Genomic DNA, 22,910 nt, shown 5'->3' on the forward strand with positions numbered 1-22,910 from the left:
CCCGATATCATTCATTATTTCAGTTGCCCAGTTTAGTTTTTAAAGCTGCTCACCCACATTCAATCCCCAGCCAAAGGCAGATGCTGAAAAACAGGAGGTTGCCATGAGAGTAAAATTATCTATGCTGCAATCGGTAGGTTTCGGCCAAGTGGTCTCCCTTCCTGCTTCATTCACCTCGTGTCCCCTGTAAATCAGGCAGACATGTCCAAAAAATGGGCAGAAGAAGACTATCAGATGCATCATATCAGCTGCTACAGTCAGCCTTCTGTTCCACAAGCTATGAAGCCACTAATGGAGGGATACTCATGGGACACGGCCTTTGCCATCAGAGTTATGAATGCTAGGTGGTTCCATGAACCTTTATGAATCCAGAAAAAGTAGCAGTTTTGTCTATAGCCGGAAGTATTATGTGGCATATTTGCAAACAACTCAGAAACCATTCAGAGTCAAAAGGCATCTGCTGGGGGGGGGGGGGACACACTGCTTTACTACCTCTTTTGGAAGGCCTTGATGTCTTAGCCACTTCTTCCTAAGGCTGCAGGTCATGAGTTGTGGGTGATGGCAGCATTGAGACATTATGCGCCACAATTGCCACTGTGCCTGCAGAAGATGTCCCCCCTTTGCCTAGAAAATTTTTCACGCCCTGAAATGTCTTACCTGCAATTTGTCTTTTTATAAGGGTGAGCCTTAAAAAAAATGTGTTAATGGTCTGGTAAAATAATTCCATTTTTTAGATTGCTCAAAAGTCAGGAAATGTCAGAGTCAAGGTTGGTCTCGTGTTTCCTCTGAAAGGTTACGATTTAAATTTAATATCCTGCATCTCTTCCATCCTCCTCCTCTTTCGTTTCAGCAAGCTATGTTTTCCTGGCTACCTGTGAAGTAATTCTGCTGTAATATCTATAGTTAATAGCAGAGGTGCCATAGTGTTCTCCAAGATTGAGCTCTGTTAGTTGGTTTTTTTTCATGTTCCAAGATTCAGACTTTTATCCCAATCCTTTCTAGTAATAAATCGAGATCCAAGTAATCATTCCTTACTAACTACTGTCAAAACTGTGACCTGACATACATTTTAAGAAACTGAAATAGTGGTTCTTAGGCATGTCGATAGAATGTGGAATATCAATCTTCAGCAGAGTTTTCTCTGCTTTGCCAACTTCTTTTTCCATTTGGCTTTAAAACTCTTTGCTTCTGCAATTCTGAAACACACCACTCACCAAATGTTCTGCAAGCCACTTAAAAGTAACCTTTGGTTTTTTTCTGCCCTTTCCCCTCTAGCTTCCACCTGTGAGTTTTCTGACATTGTGAAACTGCTCCTGGAGTCTGGAGCTGACCCTACTCTTCGGGACACAGAGGGCTACTTGCCTGAGGAGGTAACGGACTGTAAAGTGATCACCTCCATGCTGCAGGAGCACACGGCTAGCAAAGCTTGATCGAAAGGCCAAGGAAGTGCAGGTAGCCCCAGCCCAGGGCTCTCAAAACGGACGAAAAACTGCAATAAAATCATCCTATGTCCACATAATCAATATGCATGATGTATGGAGACTGGAATCTGCAGAGCAAAGAAGCTTATTTCTGGGAGCAGAAAACAGAGCACTGCAATATTGCACTGAACAACGCAGGCCTGCGTATCTGTGTTGCCTGCCTGGCACAACAGAGCCCCAACCATAGGTTGTGACTTGTCATTTGCTTGACAGACCCCTGTTTTTGTAGCCCCAAATTAAAAAGGAACAGCTCTACTCTGCTTCTGGTGGGCGCCAAGCATGGCTGATGGGATCTTTCCTCTTTGATAGGTCACAAGCATTGCACTCCTTGTGCAGCCTGAGGCTCAGTTTGCATAAAGCAGAGTTTCATCATGAATCTAGAGGCTAACTAAGGGAGCAACTATATTATGAATGCAATCCTGTATGTGCCTACTCAGGAGCAAGCCTCCTCTGTGGGATTTGTTTTCTCGAGTAAATATGGACAGGATTGAATTGCAAGACTTATCTGCTCTTTTCCAAAATGCAAGTTACTAGTAAGAAGGGAAAGTCTAGCTGATGGGCAAGGGGTGGGGAGAAATGAGCATCTTTACAAAGCTGATCTTCCCATGACAGATTTCACTTTTTAGTCCTGTATCCCTACTGCTACTTCCTTGAATTGGGTAATGGAAGCAATGGAGTTATCTAAGATGTGAGAATTGAGGGTTTTCCTACTGGCGCCTGAAGATCAAAAAGGCAAAACATGGAGACTGAGCTACTGCTTTGAGACTGAGAACTGATGGGAGTGTCCTTTGTGTGTGTGTCCCTCTGTCTCTGTAAAATACTGTCTTGCACGATAAAAGATGACAAATAATTGTTTCTGAATTGCTCTTTTTCTTCCTTTCATGTGAAATCAGTTGCACAAACGGCAGCATGATTTTGTGTTGAACATTCTGGAGTGTTACTTTGGGTGTTTTTAATTGTTCTGTCATGATCACCTCATGTTCTAGAGTTACTGAAAGAGAACCGACGGAGCTATTTAAAAAACTGTGAAGACTAAAGCATCTTTGAAAGGCAGTATGAAATCAAATATTAAATGACTGCGAATCCAGAAAGAGAGGAAGAAAAGTATTACTGATTTGCAGCTTACAGTTTATAGTACTTGGATTGCTAGAACAGTTTGAGGAGTTGGTATGGTAGAAACTTCTCTGCGGAAAGAAAATCAGAAGAGAGGAAAGCTTTTCTCTGGCATGCAAAGTGAGTAAGTATGCTGGTAACTTTGTAGTATCCACCAGTGTCCACTGGCTGACTGAACATGCACAAGAAATAAATAACATTGCAAGAATTTCATCCTTTAGGACTGATAGGAGTGTTCAGCTACGCCCTCATTCTCTGTCACTGTACAAGTAAGTTACAGGTCCATTGTACTTCTTCACTGCTGCTGTGTCTACACTGAAAATATTTTAGTATTTGTGTAGATGCTACTGGAAATGGTTGGTGTAGACGAGGTTGCAAAGCTTTAAAGAACATAAATCGGAGAAGATGAAATGTAGGCAGTGGTGGACACCTATATTACTCCCAGTTTCATCTTTCATAATGGAATGGTAGTGGCTCTGTCTTTGTGCCTACCTCTTGCCATTGCTCAGGTTACCTTTGCCTGTTGCTGCCTGTCCAAAGATGACTGGGCAAGCTCATTTTCCATCTTGTTTGCTAAGGGGTTTCCTCCCCACTCAGCACCCACCCCTGTGATGTGCATTTTAAACCACATTTTTATTATTTCTTTGCAAGGTTGTACAGTTGCCTGAAAAACATACACAAATAAGAGTGATGGACACATAACAATCTGTCAGAACAGACTAGCCTTTTCTCAGAACTGGGCATGTTTATCACCTATATTTGCATACAGCCATCTTTATGGCAGACAAGACTCTTAGTTGAATTAGCAGTCCCATGTTAAATCTCTTCTCCCACACCAAAAAAATGTTTGAGTTCTTCTTCTTCTCATGGAGACTAGATCCAAAGATATGTTTGCTGGAAGCATTGTTCAGCTAAGGTATTGTGACAGCTACATTTTGGTGCATTGAGAAGGGCATGAAAAGTATGGTCACTGCTGCACGGTTGGCAAATTCGTAAAATCAGTCATCAGTTTTGGAATTGTGCTGTGGAGAAGTTGGCAAACACTGAAGAGCATAACAGTCACCTTTCTGTGGTCCCTTGGCACCACAGTAGCAGCCACTTTGCCCAGTAGCTAGGATTTATTTATTCTTTCGTACTGAAGGTTATCCTTTCTGGCATTTTAATATTTTGAAGGGAAGTTCTCTCTGATGGACATCTTGTGTACTAAAAAGCTCTCCCAAAATAACACATGCTTGCTGCGTGCCCAGATGCAAAGTGGCAAGCTGCAGCGCCCACACCTTTCACAAAGTACATTTGCAGAGCTCAGAGCTTAGGCCTGAATATGTTTATAGCACTTTAGGACTGTTTGTGAAGTTGGAGCCCTTCCAAAAAAGAAGAAAAAAACCGAGAAGGCATATATTATTGTTTATAATCTGCTTTATTCAGCCAAACCTTTTCCCAAACAGCCCCCTGGATTGCTGTTTAAATCCTCTGGTGCCTTTAACTACCGATACTGAAAATGGTTAATGCATATTCAAACTAAGCCTGGCATCTACTCCAGGAAATCACTTTAATTGAGAAGCATTAAATGTTAAAATGATTAAAATGCATAAAGCCAACATGGTGTATATGAAGAGCCCAGATACGCAGCTTCAGAGTGTTCCTTGGCCCAGTATCTCTGAAGTCTGAGCTTCAAAGGCTGATAAAGTTTAGAATTCCCTGAAAAGAAAATTGGTCCGTTTTCTTGACTCACAGAACTGGATGTCTAGCAAGTAGCTCTCTGACCAGAATGGAAGCAAACACTTTGAGAGTCACTGGGGAAGGTTTGATGACTTGATGCTTAATTCTGTTTCTGCTTCTGTAGGATTATGTGTCTTTGTCGTGTGTGTGTGTGTGTGTGTGTGTGAGAGAGAGAGAGAGAGAGAGAGAGAGAGAGAGGAGAGAGAGAGAGAGGGGGGGGGGTTATCACCTTGTATGAGTTCAGGGTGGGAGAAAACCTGTACTCTGATTCTCTAAAGATTCCATGGCCAGATCACATACTGCCAAGAGCACAAGTGATTAACAAAAAATGTGGAAAGAAATTCCACATTAGAGCCCAAATAAAATTTAGTAATAGTGACAGCTGTGGTAAAATGTGCATCAGTATATGAGGATCATCACCAACAACAACAAAACAAAACCGCCCGCCTCTGAGAATAGAAAAGCATCATGCTTCTCTTTTTAAAAAATGGTTGTATGGACTGGTATGATTCAGCCAGTTGCTGCATGGTGATAACTGTATCTCTGGTGATAAACCTATGTACCTTGGGCATCTGAAAATAAGTATCTGATCTCTGCCAACCCTCATAATGTAATAGATTTTATCACTTATCTGTGTTTCAACACGAGGAAGTCTTGATTGAAATTAAACACAGAAGCTAATTAGTCAGTTGATTAGTCTGTTGAAAGTCAGCCGGCCCCATTAAGCTAGCTAGCTCCAGATTGTGTTTTCTGAGATTGGAACCAAATATATGTCCTTGTAGAGGATGTGAAAGTGGGTGTTTGGGGGAATAAATAATCTGTAGAACAGGGATGATGAATCTGTGGCCCTCTAAATGTTCAAAGAATCATAGAATTGTAAAGTTGGAAGTGTCATCTAGTGCAATGCAGGAATCATCTAAAGCATCCATGACAGATGGCTATCCAACCTCTGCATAAAAACCTCCAAGGAAGGAGAGTCCACAGCCTCTCGAGGGAAAGCATTCCACTGTCTAACAGCTCTTACTTCTGCGTCCTTTGGAGGATGGAATTTGTAGTCATAATGCAAATACCTTGGGCTGCTTAACTTCACACTCTTTTCCTTCATCCATGTAAGGCTGCAGATCCATCCCTCATTGCATAGCTGTCTGAGTTGTATATGGGCATGATGGGATGGGTGAACACAAACACTTCGCAAGTTCTTGTAACCAGTTGGTAAGCTGGTTATTTGTCTATATCATCCTGTAAAAAGAAATAAGAGCTTCACTGTGTCCTAGATTTCTACTAAGATACAGATTAGCTGCTAGTGGGTCAATTTAAGCCAAGTGCTAAGTGCTGGTCTCTGTCTAAAACCTTTTCAGTTGTGTAGTGAATGTGATATATTTAAAAGATCCTTGGAGAAAGTATGTTGGTGCTGTAAGCAAAGTTGCTCTAATTTAAACTATTGATACAACACAGAAAAAGGCACTTGAATCCTAAAGAACTTTTCATATTTATTTTTACATAGAACTTTCTTTTTTTACATACATCTCATGCCAGCACACATGAGGCATATACGAAGAAACTTGCCAGGTTTTGTTTTGTGTTTTTTTCCAGAGACACATGGCAATAAATAGGTTTCTTTAGACTTCGCTTTAGAACTGTACAAAATGTATAACTGCAGGGAGCTGTCCGTGGTGGGGTAGAGCAAACTGGGAGGGAGGTGTAAGGAATGCATCAGCCTTGCTCTTGTCATTTTTCTTGCTTGAAACTGTATTCAGAAACAAAAAGTGGACAGCTTCATTTTTACCGAGTCCAAGTTGCTGAGTTTGTTCTTGGTCTTTTCCCTCCTCTAAGGAGTTCTGTGCTTGCATGTCTACACAGAGAAGCTATTGGATGGAATGCCTGATGAGCTCGTGACACCACCATGCACACAGTCTGTGTGTTCTGCTCTTCAGGTACAAAAAATGCCTTCTTATTCCACAGCACTAGCTAGAAGTCACCCATGTGCTTTAGGAAAGCATTGTGTTTACCAAGCAATGTGAATATGCTAATCCTGACCTCTGCTTTTGCCTTATTTGCTTCCTTGTTGCGGTTAGGAACAAATCCTGTTCATTTTTTTTCTTTCTCTTTTTAAAGACAACAACCAAACCCAAGTGAAATAGACAACATGCCAGTGGTGTGCTTTTTCTTTTTTAGCTTCAGCCATGGCCAAAGCCCTGCAGCAACAGGTCATAACATACAACATGTTCACACTAAACTGTGAATTAGTCCTCTGAGCACTGTTTCCAAGTCCTGAAATGCAGTGCTCCAAACAGGAAGATGGATTTCCTTCCCACAAATATACCAGCCTTAGCTGCGTTAGAGTGCAGGTGAAAGCTAAAGTCATAGAAGAGGAGTTCTGGTCAAAAACACTGAGACCTTATGCAAAGGCGGGTAAAATGTTATGCTAAGCTCTTCAGGAATTAAGGAGACATGGATGGCAAAGAACATGCAGTAATGCATGATTCTCTCTGCATCTGAACAATTTCAGGCAGATGTTCTTAAATCATCCAGAAAATGTCAAACTTTATTAGACACTTCATGGCAAAGCGTTTATAACTTATGCTTAATCAGGTTAATAAAACTGGGATGCAAACTGATCGTCTAAATAAAAGTTTCAAGGGCAAACATTTCACCCATTTGATGTTGTCAGATCGATAAATTGTCATACACATGCGATTGTTGCAGAAAAGTAGCTATGTTGATACCTTAGCAGTGGTGTTCTGGGTGTGGCATCAATGTACACAGATGCCCTTTTGCATCCAGTAGAGTTTATAAGTCCATTCTACCCCTCTGACTATTACACTTGAGCTTTGATTGAGTGGGGGCGTATATATAATTTCTTTTGAACCTTGAAGGAAAGATGTAATGGAGATAAAGAATCCAGCCAAAGAGCAGAGCACCATCTGCATGCATGCAGATTTTTGTTAATTCAGCCTTGATGCACACAATTCCTTACTGACTTTGCTGGAGTTGGTAACCAGGAATTGAAAATGAAGTACACAGAAGCAAATCAGTATTAATGTTCATCATTCTCACAAACTTGATAGCCTGCCTATTCTTTGCTGCACCAAATTCCGCATTAAAGATTTGGTAACACATTGTAAACCAAAATATAGTATACCTGTGCCATGTGGAAGCTAAGAATTTTAAAGGGATCTTGGCTGGGCAGCAGTAGGATGCAAAGTTTGTTCCGGGTTTTCTTTGTGGTCTCTCAGTTGCTACTGTTTCTGTATCATTGCATCTTGAACAAAACATTTGTCAAATTATTTCTAGCACTGTCCTCACACTTGTAATTTTCACTTGTGAATAGTTCATGATGTATTTAAAGGTATCCTCCACAACAAACTCCTAAGTTAAATTCTTGTCTCGTACAACATATAGGTTTTTCTGCTGTTCTTCCCAAGCTTATTTTTGCCTCAATGTATGTTTCGTTGTTTGTTTTTGTTCCCAAATGGGTAAAGGCAACCCATCATTGCGGATTTATTTTTTGTTTTTGGGCTAAAGGAATTGTGAAGACTGAAGAGGGTGAAATGGTCGAAGGGCAGGTGCAATCCTTGACAGTATAAAGCAGACTTCCTCAACCTCGGCCCTCCAGATGTTTTTAGCCTACAACTCCCATGATCCCTAGCTAGCAGGACCAGTGGCCAGGGATGATGGGAACTGTAGTCTCAAAACATCTGGAGAGCCGAGGTTGAGGAAGCCTGGCGTAAAGCATGAAATAATGCCATATAGGCAATGAGAATGATGGGGGGAAATGACATTATTGATTTCAGTCAGAGGCTTGCTTTTCACTTAAAGGGAACTATGGCACTTGAGCACATGTGTATCTCTCCCACTGAAACCACAAGGGCTTGAAGGTACTTATGTTTTGGCATCAGCATGCCATGTATTACTCATTATTTATAAAAAGAGAGAGAGAATGCCCCAACGCCTACAACATTCACACATACGTGATCTAAACATTGCCACATTTCCTTTTGTCATGGTTCTAACAAAGCCTGATGCATGAATCCCATGCCTTCTAGAGATTTCTCTTGTGTTCAGAGTAATTGGCTCCACATACATGAACATGTGCAAGCATATACCTGCATATTGAGAGGCTTGAATAGGATGAATTATTGTGGGGGGGGGGTGAAAGTTAAAATGAAAACCCCCTGCAAAAAACCCTTTTTGTACCTATTTTAAGTTCTGCAGTCTGTGGCTCCAATATGGATAAAACAGCTTGATTTCAGCAGAGTGTGGGGCTGATACTGGAATAATTGCTTTCTCACTTGAATTGAAATAGAAAAGCTATTCAGTAATGAAGATGAATTAGTCTTGATATTATAAAGGGTCATGGTAACAAATGACATAGAAATAGTTTACAGAGTTACAGTGTCTTAAAGGAAGATATTGAAAATGTGCATATATTGTCAGAAGTGTGACTGAGATTGTTTAGCTGTGGCACAGTGGACTTAGGCTTGGTCATTTGTACCTTCAGTCTGATCCTCATTGGGTTGTGTGGTCTTATTGTCCGCTTTTACCACTAATAAATGTAGTGGGGGTAAATCAAATACCGACTCAAGGGAAATGTTTCTAAATTTTGTTTGAAAATGAGACAGAGTGCTGGTCAGGAGAGATGTGGAGCTCATTCTACATGAGATCAGTAGTGATCTTTCACATGGTGTACATTGCTTGGCAAAACTGAACAAGTTTTTTTAAAAAAGCAAGACACACAATTCCAAATTATTACCAGCTCCATAAAACAGAAAGCAGTCTTCACTTTCCCCCACAAAATCTTGTAGGGGCAACATTTTTCACAGTGGAGGCAGAATTCCAATTAAATGCTTAAAGGAAAAAAAAGGAGCAGTGAATATTAATCTGGAGACCTTCAAAAGATACATTACAGGGTCTTTTTTCATTAGATTGTTTTGATTATGGAATGGCAGCTATGGAAGTCAGCAGAAATCCCTTACCTAATTCAGTTCTGTTTATATTTTTCGCAATAACATGTTGAAAGCTTTTGCCATGGAATTAAAAACTTTACATATGCACTTTTCCCCTTAACAGCTATAATCTCTCCAAGGGAGAAACATACATACTTTCACACAGTGAAAGGCAGCATGTATTTGGGTCGAGAAGCTGTTATGTTCCTTTAGCATTTTACTGTGTCTTGTCCCATTCTTCAGTGATTTCAAAATAGGCCCCCAAACCCCACAAGAGCAAGTGAAAGCTTCTTTTTAGGCTTTGACTGTGTGATAGCTCAGTCGGTAGAGCATGAGACTCATAATCTCCAGAGTTGTGGGTTTGAGTCCCACGTTGGCCAAAAAGAATCCTGCATTACAGTGGGTCGGACTAGATGACACTTGTGGTCTCTTCCAACTCTACAATTCTATGGGTTGTAGTCATTGCTAATATTTCAGTGGGTCTACTCAGGGTATGACATAGTTGGCTACCGCCCTGTTGGTTCAGGGACAGAATATTGAGAGTTTGCACGTGTAAGACTGGTACACTTGTGTGTGTAACCTCATTGGCAATCGTTGTGCTTGAGGTGCTAAAACTGATCTACCTGTGTGCTCTGTGACTGCTCATTCACAAAAAAGTAATCACATATTGAACACCTATGCATGGGCCAGTTCTCAGCTTCTCGTTACACTCATGTGACCTTGCTCCTTTTACTCAGTGAATATAGTCTGGAAATGCAAGGAAAGACATAGTTCTTCCCTGAGCTATGTCTGCAAACAGTAACCAATTTATAGAAGACACCGTTAAGAGAAGCTTTCTGTGATTCTCAAATACAGTGGTGCCCCGCAAGACGAATGCCTCGCAAAACGAAACACTCGCTAGACGAAAGAGTTTTCCGTCTTTTGAGTCATTCCACAAGACGAATTTCCCTATGGGCTTGCTTCGCAAGACGCTTCGTCTTGCGAGTTTTTTTCCTTTTTCTTAAAGCCGTTAATAGCCGCTAAGAGCCGCTAAGCCACTAATAGCCGTGCTTCGCAAGACGAAAAAACCGCTAGATGAAGAGACTCGCGGAACGGATTAATTTCGTCTTGCGAGGCACCACTGTAATTAAGAAGGGCTATAAGACTATAGTAGGGACACAGGTGGCGCTGTGGGTTAAAGCCTCAGCGCCTAGGACTTGCCGATCAAAAGGTCGGCGGTTCGAATCCCTGCGGCAGGGTGCGCTCCCGCTGCTCGGTCCCAGCGCCTGCCAACCTAGCAGTTCGAAAGCACCTCCGGGTGCAAGTAGATAAATAGGGACCGCTTACCAGCGGGAAGGTAAATGGTGTTTCCGTGTGCGGCTCTGGCTTGCCAGAGCAGCGATGTCACGCTGGCCACGTGACCCGGAAGTGTCTCCGGACAGCGCTGGCCCCTGGCCTCTTGAGTGAGATGGGCGCACAACCCCAGAGTCTGTCAAGACTGGCCCGTACGGGCAGGGGTACCTTTACCTTTACCTATAAGACTATAGTAGTTCTAAGGGCAATGCAGTACTGAGGTATGTGAGGCAGGCTTGGAATGTGTATGAGTCTCTAAGAAAGTTCAAATTGTTCACAGAACTGCTTCATTGAAAAGTTAAACAACTCTGATCTCAGATAGTCTATGAAACCCTCTTGACACATCTGGTTTCTGGCTAATGTCTTCCACCATATGATTGTCATGTTATTTTTCTTTCTCAGTCTTTTCATAGTCTTCCCACCCTAGAAAACGGGGGGATCCCATGCACCCCAGAGATGGTTGTTGGACAGCTCCCATTCCTAGCCACTGGCTCTTCTGGCTGGGGCTGATAAACACCATAAGTGGAGGGCCACAGGTTTCCTACCCCTGCTATGAAGCTTTCTTTGGCGGGTGAATTCTGAACAGCTTTAAATCTTCTAAAGGTTTGTCTCCTCGAAAACCGGTAGCAGCATAGCAATGGCAATAAAAATGTGTCATTTAGCATGGTGCCATATTATACCATGTACTGAAATAATGAGACAGCATAGGACTTTGCACTAGATTATAGGCATTGTCAAATTCTTTGTAATCCAATTTCCTATAAACTAAGACTCCTTTTTTCATTTCTGATCAGACGAAATATGCCTTGTGCTTGACTTGTATGCAGATTGCAGCCTTGGAGTAGTGGAGACGGTGTTAAAGGCCTACTGCGGACTTTTTGCCCATGCTGGACCCTTGCATGCTCACATAGTTGATGGGGACTACAAGCCCAGTAAAATTGTGCATTGTGGAGAGATATTTTGTTGTTGTTCTTTTCATGAGAGGGGAAGTGTCCCAAGGTAAAAAATACTGCTCTTGCAGTGGTTATAACCAGTGATCCCAGCAAGTCAAGAAAATAACTGCTGTAATCGCCCCGTGACCCACCTGTGGTGTAGGTTTTTCTAGCCTATGCAAAATCAGTTTTCCTCTCAGCTCCTCTGTAGCACGTTGTCCAATTGATCACAATGGTACCTCCTCTCCCCTAGCCGAAAACAGGACAGGCCTGGCTTGGTGACTGGGAAGGGTTGGAAATGTAGGAGATTAAATTGTATCTGCCTTGTTTTGGGTACTCTGCCTTGCCAGTTGGTACAGAGGCTGGGAAAAGAGAGGAAAGGGCAGCAACAGCCCCTGTGCTGCTGCAAACTGCAAATGCTTAAAGGCTGCAATGTAGGTAGGAAGTAAAACCACCTGTGGCTGCCCCACCATTTATCCTGCATAAGGCAAAGATATACCGAAACAGCCAAGTAAATGTGAAGCTGCAGGACTGGGGGAGGAAGAAAATACAGAAGGGGCGGGGAAGGGGGGAATTGCAATCTCCCAATAACTTTCCATCTCTTCAGCAGTCAAGTCTGGATTTAGCAATATTGCATTTCCATTAGTTGACTAGAGGTGAGCAAATGAGGACAGTGGCCATGCCACATGAGAGCTGATGTGGAGCTGCCAAAGGCCAAAATGTTTAGTCATTTCAACATGTGTTAGTGTTGCACTCAACAGCAGAGCTCTATGGTAAGAGTCAATAAACTCTTATTTACTACAGCTGGCACCCCTAAAGTCATACAAATACTATACACACCAATGTGCTCTGTTCAGGAGCAGTGCCTCCTATGTCCCACTCTTTCAGACAGAAAGCAAATATATATCTTAATACCATGTTTTCTTTCAGCTCTACAGGAAACAAATAGTGGATTCCCATTCTAAAATAATGGAAATGTTCTCGGAATGGCACGCCTGTGATCCTTGAAGTCTGATTGCCGTCCCTCAGTGGGTGTTTGTTATTTTTAAGTATGCTTTCAGGCCCCAGAGAGCAAGTGGGGGTATGGCAAAATTGAAGGGATCGCAAAATTTTAAAAAGGAGGATGATCCATTTCATCAAGCCAAGAGGCAGGGCTTGTTGGAAAGTCTGGATAACCAACGCTGCTTCCAGTAGAAATATCAGAGGTTGGGCCTCCAGCCATCGCTCTGAGTGTCTGACTCACCCCCTGCCCTCCATGTGCCATTATTCCTAAATTATTGTCCATTGTGTAATCCAGGCCATTTAGCAATGGAGTGTGTGATGGAAGGGATGATATAGAAGCGGGAGACTGTGGGATTCCGTAGGGGCTTCCATCCCTCAAGTCCTGATACGATTGTCCAGTCCCATCCATTGAGAAAGTACCGTTCATTAGCTGTCCACTAGCCACCTCACCAGCATTGTTATAAATTCTGTTGTTGTGGCCAAGCTCCGAGAGGATTTGGTCTTCTGTAAACAAAGCAAGGAGAACAGCATTTTAAGTGCAGCAGTAATAATAAGAGTCACTGCATACATTTGCCATGAAAGGAAGAAAGGAGAACACTGGTAATCTATCCAATTCCAGTCCCATCCAAGACAGCCAACCGTTCTTAAGTCCATTGATGCCCATGGATTTAAGCTAGCCTTGTATCTAACCACCTGTCTGGTGGTAGGCGACAGAATTGTAAAAAAGTTACTAGCCTAGCAGGGGAGGGATCTTCCCTGGGACAGCATAGAAACCCACTGGCAGGGCAGAACTGTCTCCTCTTCAGCACCTAGCAGACTAGTAAATGTTGCCACAGGCTAGTAACTTTTGTGACCTTATTTTTAGGGCTTATTCAAGCACACTTCTGCCGCATCATGGCTTAAGTATCTTTTCCATCTCTGAAACAGGATCAACCCCATTCCAACTGACTGCAGACCTACATTAACTGATTTCCCTTTCTTCTTCTTGCGGCAGTTATCCAAAGACTGAGAAGCCTAATACATGCTCCAGTGCCCACTTCTGGAAAAGACTAACCAAAGCAGTGCAGGTGATGAAAGACTGGCATGTTTTAAATGCTCTGACAAACAGTAGTTCTGAAATTCTCAGAGATATTTACATTGCAAAATTCATCAGTGTCATTGAAAGGTCTATACTGGCATCAAAAGCCAAACTGTAACAAAAAAGCCCTATTGTACCTGTGTGGGAAATGGTTGTTGTTTTTTAAAAAAAATACATTTACTATTTTGACTTATTTTTAAACCACCATTTCTTTCTCACATCTTGTTATTATTTGACTACTTGGTTAATCTCTCATCAACTTATTTCTGGTCACTTGCTGATTCAGCTCATATCTTTGTGTATTTAAGGGCATTAGTCAGCCAAACATAAAGTGCTTAAGTCCAGTTTATTTCAGTGGCAGAGTTAAGCCTAGGCTAAACACACAAACCCCACCATTGTCATCAGTGGGACTTACAGGGGCTTAGATTTTCAGCTGGTGCTTGTTTTTAAGATTCTACCTTTTCATCAGCCACAACTGAACAGACCCATCTTGTGGCATCACTGTTTTAATAAAAAATGCACACAGAACACCACACAAAACTTTCAGTGGTATCTATCGTTTCACAAGCAGACTTGTGGGAAATGCACACTTCCAGATCTGTTCCAAAGGGTCCCCAACCCTCTGGAGGAGATTTGCGGGGAGGAAGAGGAAGGTGAAGTCCCATTAATGCCAGCTGAAGGCCATTCCGTGCACACACAGAGACACCTTTCTACACATTTAAAAGGAAGGGAAAATTCCAAACCTTAAAACAGGGAGAAGGTTTAATTAAATTGGATCTGGCTTTAGTAAAGGCAATCAAGTTTATATGGAGTTGCACATCTGTCAATATCTCTTTACTCTGCCAGATTTTATACAGCAAAGTTCAATTTGTGTGTACCAAGAAATAAGTCCCATTCAATTCATTGGGGTTTACTCCCAGGTAACAGTATAAGATTCCAGTCTTCAAATGTTACCGGGCAAGGTTCCAGATTCTCGTGGCAATGCACAAAGCAACTTGGGTCCCTGATATCTTCAGGACTCTCATATCCTGGCTCAATCACTGAGATCATCTGGAAAAGCACTGTTTGTTACATTTAAGAGACCTGAGGCATTTAGTCAGTCTCATGCTGTGGAACACTTTTCCAGTAGAGATGAAACAGCAAGCCTCCTTGTTGACTTTCAAGCCCTTTTAATGCCAACAGGCCTTTGCAGCTGCTACTTATTTATCATTAGGATTAGCCTGCCTCTTTAATTACTAACTGTATGGTTTGAATGGTGCTTTTATGAATTATTGTTTATACCACCCTCGGATTTTATGATAATGGCAGTATGGAAACGCTTTTATAATAAGAGGGTAAAAATATGTGTTACTTGGTGCGTTGGTCTGGCTCTTCCTTTTTCCACTTTTTATTATTGGTTACATTTCTTGTTGTTGATGGTTATTTTTTATATTTAAAAAAATCATATTTAGCCTTAAATACCTTAAACAATGGGGATGAGACGTTTGAAGCAGGTAATTCAGGCTGCAATTCTCAACATACCCTTGGCCTAGCTCAGGGCCCTACAGGTGCAAAAGTAGGTTTCTAAATGGACTGTGCCGGCAGTTTCCTCACTGATCCAATAGTTTGGGTTTGAATGGGCAGAGCCATTTCAAGACTGCAGTTTTGCAGTGAAGCACTGATTCAGTCCTCCACTATACCACCCAACTGCTGCTTGGCAGGATTTTAAACTGTGGACTGGAGCAACTCAATAACTTATTTTATTGTTTAAGTCCATTTCTAAACAGCTTAATTTTAGGGGGAGGACACTTAAGTAGCATACAAGAAAACTCAAATGTATAATAAATTTACAATCTGTACAATCGAAATGCCTATGGAATTTAGCTTATGAGGAGGCTGTAAATTAGCTTTCCAAACAGTTGCCTTCTGAGCAAATGTTTGTGCATTCTTAAGAGAGGGAAGCATGTTTTGTTTCCAACCTGTTTTGGCTAATGATTTTGAATCCTGTTAAGAGCACAGGTGCTTTTAATGCGAGAAGAATCCCCGTGGAAAGCCAATGAGAAGTGTTATCTCATGGGATTATCAGTACAGAAATGTTTGCAGTGAGATGGTCACATGACGCCCATTCATTCCTGAACAGGAGCACTCCACACAGCGCCATTTTGCAGGTCCCACTGCCACATGTAGGGCCTTCTCTGCCTTGCAACTCCCACTAATAATTCCCTCTGGGTACTGGACTTTATATTTGTTTGATACTAAAAATCCAATGGTGATACCAGAGGCTCCAAGTTTACTCACCAAAATTGGAAATGTGGTCACCTATGGGACGATTTACCCAGCCATTCTCCAATCAAAGACTATGCATATAGCAAACTGGTTGTTTTGGTTGGGGGGGGGGGGGGGAATTGTCACAAAAACAAACAGCAAATTCATCTTCCATCGGAGAGCTTCATTATTCAGAGGTTCAATTTGTCGTTTGAATTGGGCAGCCTGCACATAGTGAGGGCATGAAAGCAAAGGTTGGATTTGCTGCCCTCTCCGCTGCATGTAGAATGTTGCATTTGGACTGGGGCATATGCCTAGATAGGCATAACCCCCACGCAACCCATTCCTTTGGGTGACCAGTGTACAATGCTTCTGTATGGGAGATTCTACATCGAAGAGGGGAAATCCCAAGCCTCCTTCATGCCACTGCTTTTGTAGCCAACATAGACTAAAACATGTGTGGGGAACCTCAGGACTGGTGTCTGATTGCCGTCCTCCAGTCCTCGCATTGGCTCTGCTCTGTGCTTCCCTCCAGGCAATTTTGTCTGGGTATATTCTGTCCTTGAAATCGATAATGCCTCCTACATAAATGGATGGAAGTGTTTATATGTAGAGAAACCGTATGGCAGCCTTTCTCAACCTGTGGGTCTACAGATGTTGTTGAACTACAACTCCCATCACCCCTAGCTAGCAAGGCCAGAGCTCGGGGATGATGGGAGTTGTAGTCCAACAACATCTGGGGACCCACAAGTTGAGAACCGCTGCCCTATGGCTTGCTTTTTTCTCTTGCCCTGCCCACCACCAGCACGCAGAAGGTTGCCCTCAGTCTGAAAAAAGTTCTCCATCCCTGAGCAAGGGCAACTTCAGGCACAAGCATATGAGCCTGTGGCTCAATCTGCCTTGTAGAGCAAGTTTGCGTTGTCCTGTGGACGATAGCCCTAAGCCTTCCCCCAGTCTCTGCTCTCCCCGATGCTTACCTCTGAAGCTCAGCTCACTATCACTAACCCCACAGTCCTCTGCAGAGCTCTCCTTTTCATGTTTGCTGCCTCCCCGATTCCTCTTAACGCTCTTGTAGAACTGGCCCCAGCGGTGACGCCCAGCATCTTTCTTCAGACGTTTCTCTTTGGCTCTTCTGTTTTGAAACCAGACCTGGAGCCGTAGGAGATAAAGGAGGAAAAAGACAAGCATTGGTGAAAGTCCATCCAAGCAGAGAACTCTAGTGTGGTTCAGTGGACAGAGAGCAGCAATTTGATCTCCTGCATCTGAATTCAAGCCCTAATTCTGCCTTAGATATTGTCAGGGTTTCAGGGACAGAGAGCGAGGGGGAGGGGTCCCAGGGCGACGAGGAAGAGGACGACGATGACCCGAGGTTGTCAGTGAGTCCATCAAGTGAATCCGAGGATTCCCAAAAGGGAGCCCCCCTGGTCAGGCCAAGGGGCAGTAGAGAGGGAAGCAGTCAGAAGCAGGGGAACGAAGAGGGAATCCCCAGTGGGGGTTGGAGATCGGGACCGGCCTCTCCGTCGGAACGGAGTGAAGGGGGTGGAGTTGCCAGTGTGTCAGAAAGAGCAGAACAGGAAGCAGAGAGGGGAAGGAGTTCGGAGCAGAACGTCCTGCCGGAAGGGGAGGAGTGTAGTACCGAGAGTAGCGTAACGGTCGAAAGGAAGGTCAGAGGCAACGTACGCGCGCCAAGTTCAAATGTGGAGGCGCGCGGAAATGAGGAGAGCCCTGAGGAGGAGCCTGGTCCCAAAGCACGAAGGAGGGGGGAGCAGGCGTCAGAAGACTCAGCCTCGGGGGAGTCCCGGAGGGAGGGAGCACAGGGGGGCAGGAAGACCCTGCGGAAAAGGAAGGAGAGGAAAAGGTGGAGCAGTACAAGCCTCTTAAGCTGGTGCAGGGGCGGGACTGACTCAGAGGGGACTTCTAACATCTAAGGGTAACAGATGCGGAGCCACGGAGCTTGGATGTAACGACAACAATGTTCTTCAATAAAACCTTTTGTATATAACTTGGACTGGATTTTGGTCTCTTGTGAGCTGGGACCTCGGGTGGCTCTGACAGATATGTTGATTTCTTTTGTTATTTTTAGCACTTCTACCCTAAAGCCAAAGAAAAGGCTCCCAGAGTTGCATACAGATAACTACAGAAAGACGGACAGGACGAACAAAATGAAAATAGTGTAAAAGGGAGGAAGAAGCAAGCAAACTCAGGCACAAGTTCTTAGTTCCATGGCCGTCTGGTGTGGTGACCAATAGGTGGGAAAGTTCAGAAGAGTTAGCTGATCTCTCCATTATGCTGCAGTCAGGTGCAATGGCTGCTGGAGGGAGAGAAGCCTAGCTTCTTGCAGCAGAGCTGGAAGTGGCCATGCATCTATTTTCTTCCCTCTGTTACAGCCTCGATTATGTGACTTTCTCAGCTTCAATTTCTGCATTCCAAAAATAATATCTGGATTGGGATAATATTTACCGTATTTTTCGCTCTATAACACGCACCCGACCATAACACGCACGTAGTTTTTAGCGGAGGGAAATCCGTAGGCATGCCACCTGTAGGCATTCCCTCCATAACACGCACAGACATTTCCCCTTACTTTTTAGGAGGAAAAAAGTGAGTGTTATGGTGCAAAAAATACGGTATTTCACAAGTTTATATACAGTTGTTTTTCTTTTGTAATAATACCTCTGGGTGGTTTGCAAAAAAAGAGTAAAAAGGTAAAATAGTTTCCCAATGTAAATTATTGCCATTATTAATGACATTGTAGCAACTCCCCCCCCCAAAAAAATCCCAAGGCAGATTCATATCTGGGGTTATTGTTTCTGTGTATTACTCTGTACTTTTGTGCTTTTGTGTTGTGATCCTTGAACCGCATAAAAGAAATTTCATAGATAAATAACATTCCTGCCAAACCAGACGATCCACAGTGCCGTGTGGCACAAACAGAGGCAGCTCCTAGTTTACCTGAAGAGGAGCTCCATGACAATACAAGCCTTACACACGCTCAGTTGATACGGTTACTATGAAAATCTTTCCCTTGGAGGATGAGTGAGAGTTAACAGGGGAGCACATGCTAGGAGGAAAGCCTTGGAGCTGCTTTTGACATCCATAAAGATCTAAGAGGGTTTATTGTTGTGTCAAACCATCGGAGGATTCACTGGCCTTGCAATGAATGTCACACCCAAAGCTACCTCTGCAAATGTTTGAACTGGTGCTGCTTTCTGCGCCTTCTCTGAGCGTGACCAGGTGAAAAAGAAGAGAGAGTTGGTAAAAGGTACCGGACAGCTGATACTCCTTCTTCCTCAACAGATCTTTATAAAAGCCCTCAAATTCTATACATTTCTTTCATTCTGTTTCTGGATCTGAGGTCCATAGCAGCCTCCAGATATGCTTTATCAACCCCATGAAGTGCAGGATCATGGAATTTTAACCCCCAGGTAAAGGGACCTCCGCTGCCTCCTCCTTGCACACACAAACCTCTCCTGCATGAGCTCAGCTAATGCCACCTGGCAAGTAATTAATGGCAAGTAATTAATGCTGTAGGGACGCAGGTGGCGCTGTGGGTTAAAGCCTCAGCGCCTAGGACTTGCCGATCGAAAGGTCGGCGGTTCGAATCCCTGCGGCGGGGTGCGCTCCCGCTGCTCGGTCCCAGCGCCTGCCAACCTAGCAGTTCGAAAGCACCTCCGGGTGCAAGTAGATAAATAGGGACCGCTTACCAGTGGGAAGGTAAACGGCGTTTCCGTGTGCAGCTCTGGCTCGCCAGAGCAGCGATGTCACGCTGGCCACGTGACCCAGAAGTGTCTCCGGACAGCGCTGGCCCCTGGCCTCTAGAGTGAGATGGGCGCACAACCCCAGAGTCTGGCAAGACTGGCCCGTACGGGCAGGGGTACCTTTACCTTTACCTTAATTAATGCTGTAGATCAATCAATTACTTAGTTGAGGACAGCATCTGCATTGTGCCATTTGGCTCACCTGTACAACCCGCATGTCCAATCCAGTTTCAGAAGACAGCTGCTCCCGCACATGCCTTGCTGGTTTGGGGGAGTTTTTATAGGCATTTTTTAATGTTTCCAACTGTTTGGCTGTGATGGTGGTTCGAGGCCTCTTAGCTCCAGCTTCTGAATCGTCTGTAACAGAACAGTTTCCTTTTATTTTGGCGCACAGAGCATGAAATGGAAGCTTAGGCAGAATATAGGTATATGTATGCCGTGAGTTTTGAAAGTGGAAGCTGTCTCAGGAATGAGAACAAGGTAAAACCAGCCTGCACTGTCCTTTTAACAGTAGGTTGACGCTATTGAATGGCAATTTAGAGCCATTTGATTGCACAGCTTGCAAAAGCTCACAAATAAGAGAACCCAGACTTGTTTGTTATCATCTAACTGTCTTGTGCTTTTGATTCTATAAGTAACACTTCAACTGGAAATCATGGATCTCACTGTCAGTTGGATCTGCAAGCAGTAGCACGTGCAATTTTCTGCAGTTAAAACAAATGTATAAACAGACTCCCAAATCTGATTTAGTCTCAGATAATTGCCTATGAATTTCAAGGAGAGCAGCAACAGCCCCTATCATCAGATCAGCAATAAAAATGCTAGTGTGAGTATACTCTCAGGTTGAGGTTGCCAGGCTGAAATGGGTAAAAAGTGCCTGTTTTTATTTCTGAACTCTCGCAATATAGCAGCCATTCTAACAGTAGCTTTTTTCTTTTCTTAAAGGACAGAGTGCATATTCTGGAAGAAGCATAACTGCCAAAGCCAAAAATGCTCCACAGAAGTACTCTGATAACAAAACGTATTGCTATAGAAACACAAGTCTCCCCTTCCTTCATATATAGATAGTTTAGCCATCCTGTTTGGTCCACGCCTTGGAATTCCTCCTCTCTTACTTTGCAGCCCCTTGGGCTGCAAAACTTTATGACACTGTAGCCATCGATAACGCTGAGTCAATAATAGAAATTGAGCAATATTCAATCTCTGATCTCTCAGCCCTGCCCCCCAAACCAATCCCCTTAGCACAAATAGGCATTGCATCACCCGAGCTAAATTGATTAGGTCAAAATAGAGTCCTTAATTAATGAGAAGTCAGGGCTTGTCAACATGAAATCCATTAAAGACCAGTTCAGTTTTAATTTCAGTCAGGCACTGTTTGGCAGTCTCTGTGGATTCATTAGTGTTTGGTGATCTATAGCCTCTTTCTGTCTCGCTTGCCTCAACCCACCCCCAATTCTGGGTTTTTCACCTACAGTAAATATTGGCATTTTAGACCTCGGGATGAAAAATGGGAGACTCTTTGGGTTAAGGGCCAGATTAAGCTGCTGTGTAAGATACAACTCTGTTGCCTCAAGCAGAGCTGAGCCCGGGGGGTTGCTTTTGCTCTTGATGTTCCTTCATGCAGAGCATCTTAAACAGAAAATAGATGGCATGCATCCCTCTGTTGCTCATCAATCCCCTGGGGATATAAGATTCTTTCTGGAGATACATTTGGGGGGGGGGGGACCAAATATTTGGCCCAGTTCCGGGAGCTTGCGGGAGGAACTGAACAATTAGATGCTCAAGACCTGCCCCTGCTCTGTGCTTCCATGTACCCTGGCACAGCCATTTTGCCAAAGCTGAGGATGTGCCAAGGATGATGTTATGCAAAGAGATTCAGGCCAGGGAGGCTAACAGCAAGAGAGAAAACAATGTGTTGGAAAAGAGGTGGAGATCCTAGGGTGGCAGGACAGAACCAGGCCTAGTGAAATGGGCAGGTTCTGACTGCCTTTTCCCAGTTCCCTGCACCTGTATTTTTTCAGGTAATACTGTCTATTCCAGTAGGATGTGTGTTCGCTCGGTAATTAATATGCCCATCTATTGCAACTCTTTTTGCGATAAGGAAAAAGAAGTTTTGTGTGCCCAGAACTTCAGAAGGAGATGTGGTGAGGTACATTAAATCTCGAGAAAAGGAAGACGACATGGTTTCAGTAGGACAGCCCTTGAAATCCAAGGGAAGCAGGTACATCATTCAAATGGGAAAGCTACAAACTGCAAAGTTCGGCTTCCAGGCTTAGCTGCCACCTGGCCTTTGCTGTGTCTTAACACTGTTCATCCAAGGCATTCCTCCTTTCCTGAGACATAGAAATCTCCCCAAGAAACAAGGCCAGGCTTTGTGTCTGGAGTATGGAGTTTTGAGCTGGAACGCAGCAGCGCTTTGCTCCAGACCTTGCACAGCAGAAGGAGCCAGCCTGCAGCGTTCGGGCAACAACATCAAGTGCCTCAAGGCACCGGTCATGACACGACTCTCCATTCCCCAGCTCAGGCAAGCCACCCCACGGTACAGGGATCTGCATTTGGTTTCAGTTCCATTCACGGCACACTTGCAAATGAGGCTGGCCAGAACTGATGTCCCGTATGTGTATCCATGTGCCAGGATTGGATCCCACGTTCCCAGAGGGTTCAGTTCCTGCCTTGCAAACAAATTCCAATTGTCATTTCCCATAAACAGGTTTGCTACCTTTCCTGCTCACGTGTACCGTATTTTTCGCCCCATAGGGCGCACCTAGTTTTTTGGGGGGGAATAAAGGGGAAAAAATATCCCCCCCCAGGCGCTGGGCTGGGGCGGGGGAAGCCCGAGCTTCTCTCCACCCCAGCCCCCAGAACAGGCTGCTATCCGCAAGCCTAGGGAGCCCGGCGGGAAGTTGTGCTGGTCTCCCCAGGTTTGCTGGTATCTGCCCGAAGCCTGGGGCGCACTACTCAGTGCGCCCTGGGCTTTGGGATCCAGGCAGCTCTCCGCAAGCCTTGGGAGACCGGCGGAAACTCCCACGGGCTCCCAAGGCTTGCGGATAGCTTCCTGAAGCCTGGAGAGGAGAGGGGTCAGTGCGCACCGACCCCTCTCGCTCTCCAAGCTTCAGCAAAAGCCTGCATTCGCCCCATAGGATGCACACACATTTCCCCTTCATTTTTGGCGGGGGGAAAGTGCGTCCTATAGGGCGAAAAATACGGTGCTTAATGATAACACTAGGTGGTGGCAGAGGAGAAAAGAGGGGCAAGTGCCCCCCCAAAAAAATATGGAGCTTGCCCCCCTCTGCTGGACTCCTGTC

At 44.1% G+C, this 22,910-nt stretch overlaps 2 protein-coding genes and 1 long non-coding RNA gene across 3 annotated transcripts in view; 2 read left to right on the top strand and 1 right to left on the bottom strand.

The window, feature by feature from the left end:
- Positions 1 to 2,331, top strand: part of ACBD6 (acyl-CoA binding domain containing 6) — a 102,258-nt gene extending 99,927 nt beyond the window's left edge. The window contains exon 8 of the mRNA XM_083743992.1: positions 1,276 to 2,331. Coding sequence (XP_083600118.1) covers positions 1,276 to 1,430 — 155 coding nt within the window. The 3' untranslated portion in view covers positions 1,431 to 2,331. The remainder of the gene's footprint in view (positions 1 to 1,275) is intronic.
- A 9,054-nt stretch (positions 2,332 to 11,385) lies between these two features.
- The window catches only part of LHX4 (LIM homeobox 4), a gene marked incomplete at its 5' end in the record, with an annotated part of 81,402 nt that continues 69,877 nt past the window's right edge, over positions 11,386 to 22,910 (bottom strand). The window contains 3 exons of the mRNA XM_083743959.1: positions 11,386 to 13,029; positions 16,825 to 16,996; positions 19,808 to 19,962. Coding sequence (XP_083600085.1) covers positions 12,635 to 13,029; positions 16,825 to 16,996; positions 19,808 to 19,962 — 722 coding nt within the window. The 3' untranslated portion in view covers positions 11,386 to 12,634. The remainder of the gene's footprint in view (positions 13,030 to 16,824; positions 16,997 to 19,807; positions 19,963 to 22,910) is intronic.
- LOC310846914 lies at positions 13,028 to 20,968 on the top strand. The gene is made up of 2 exons (XR_014565619.1): positions 13,028 to 13,592; positions 20,551 to 20,968. It is a non-coding gene; the product is annotated as an uncharacterized lncRNA (long non-coding RNA).

This window comes from Podarcis gaigeae (genome assembly GCF_964106915.1).
Source record: "Podarcis gaigeae genome assembly, chromosome: 6".
In the NCBI taxonomy this organism is placed as follows: Eukaryota; Metazoa; Chordata; class Lepidosauria; order Squamata; family Lacertidae; genus Podarcis; species Podarcis gaigeae.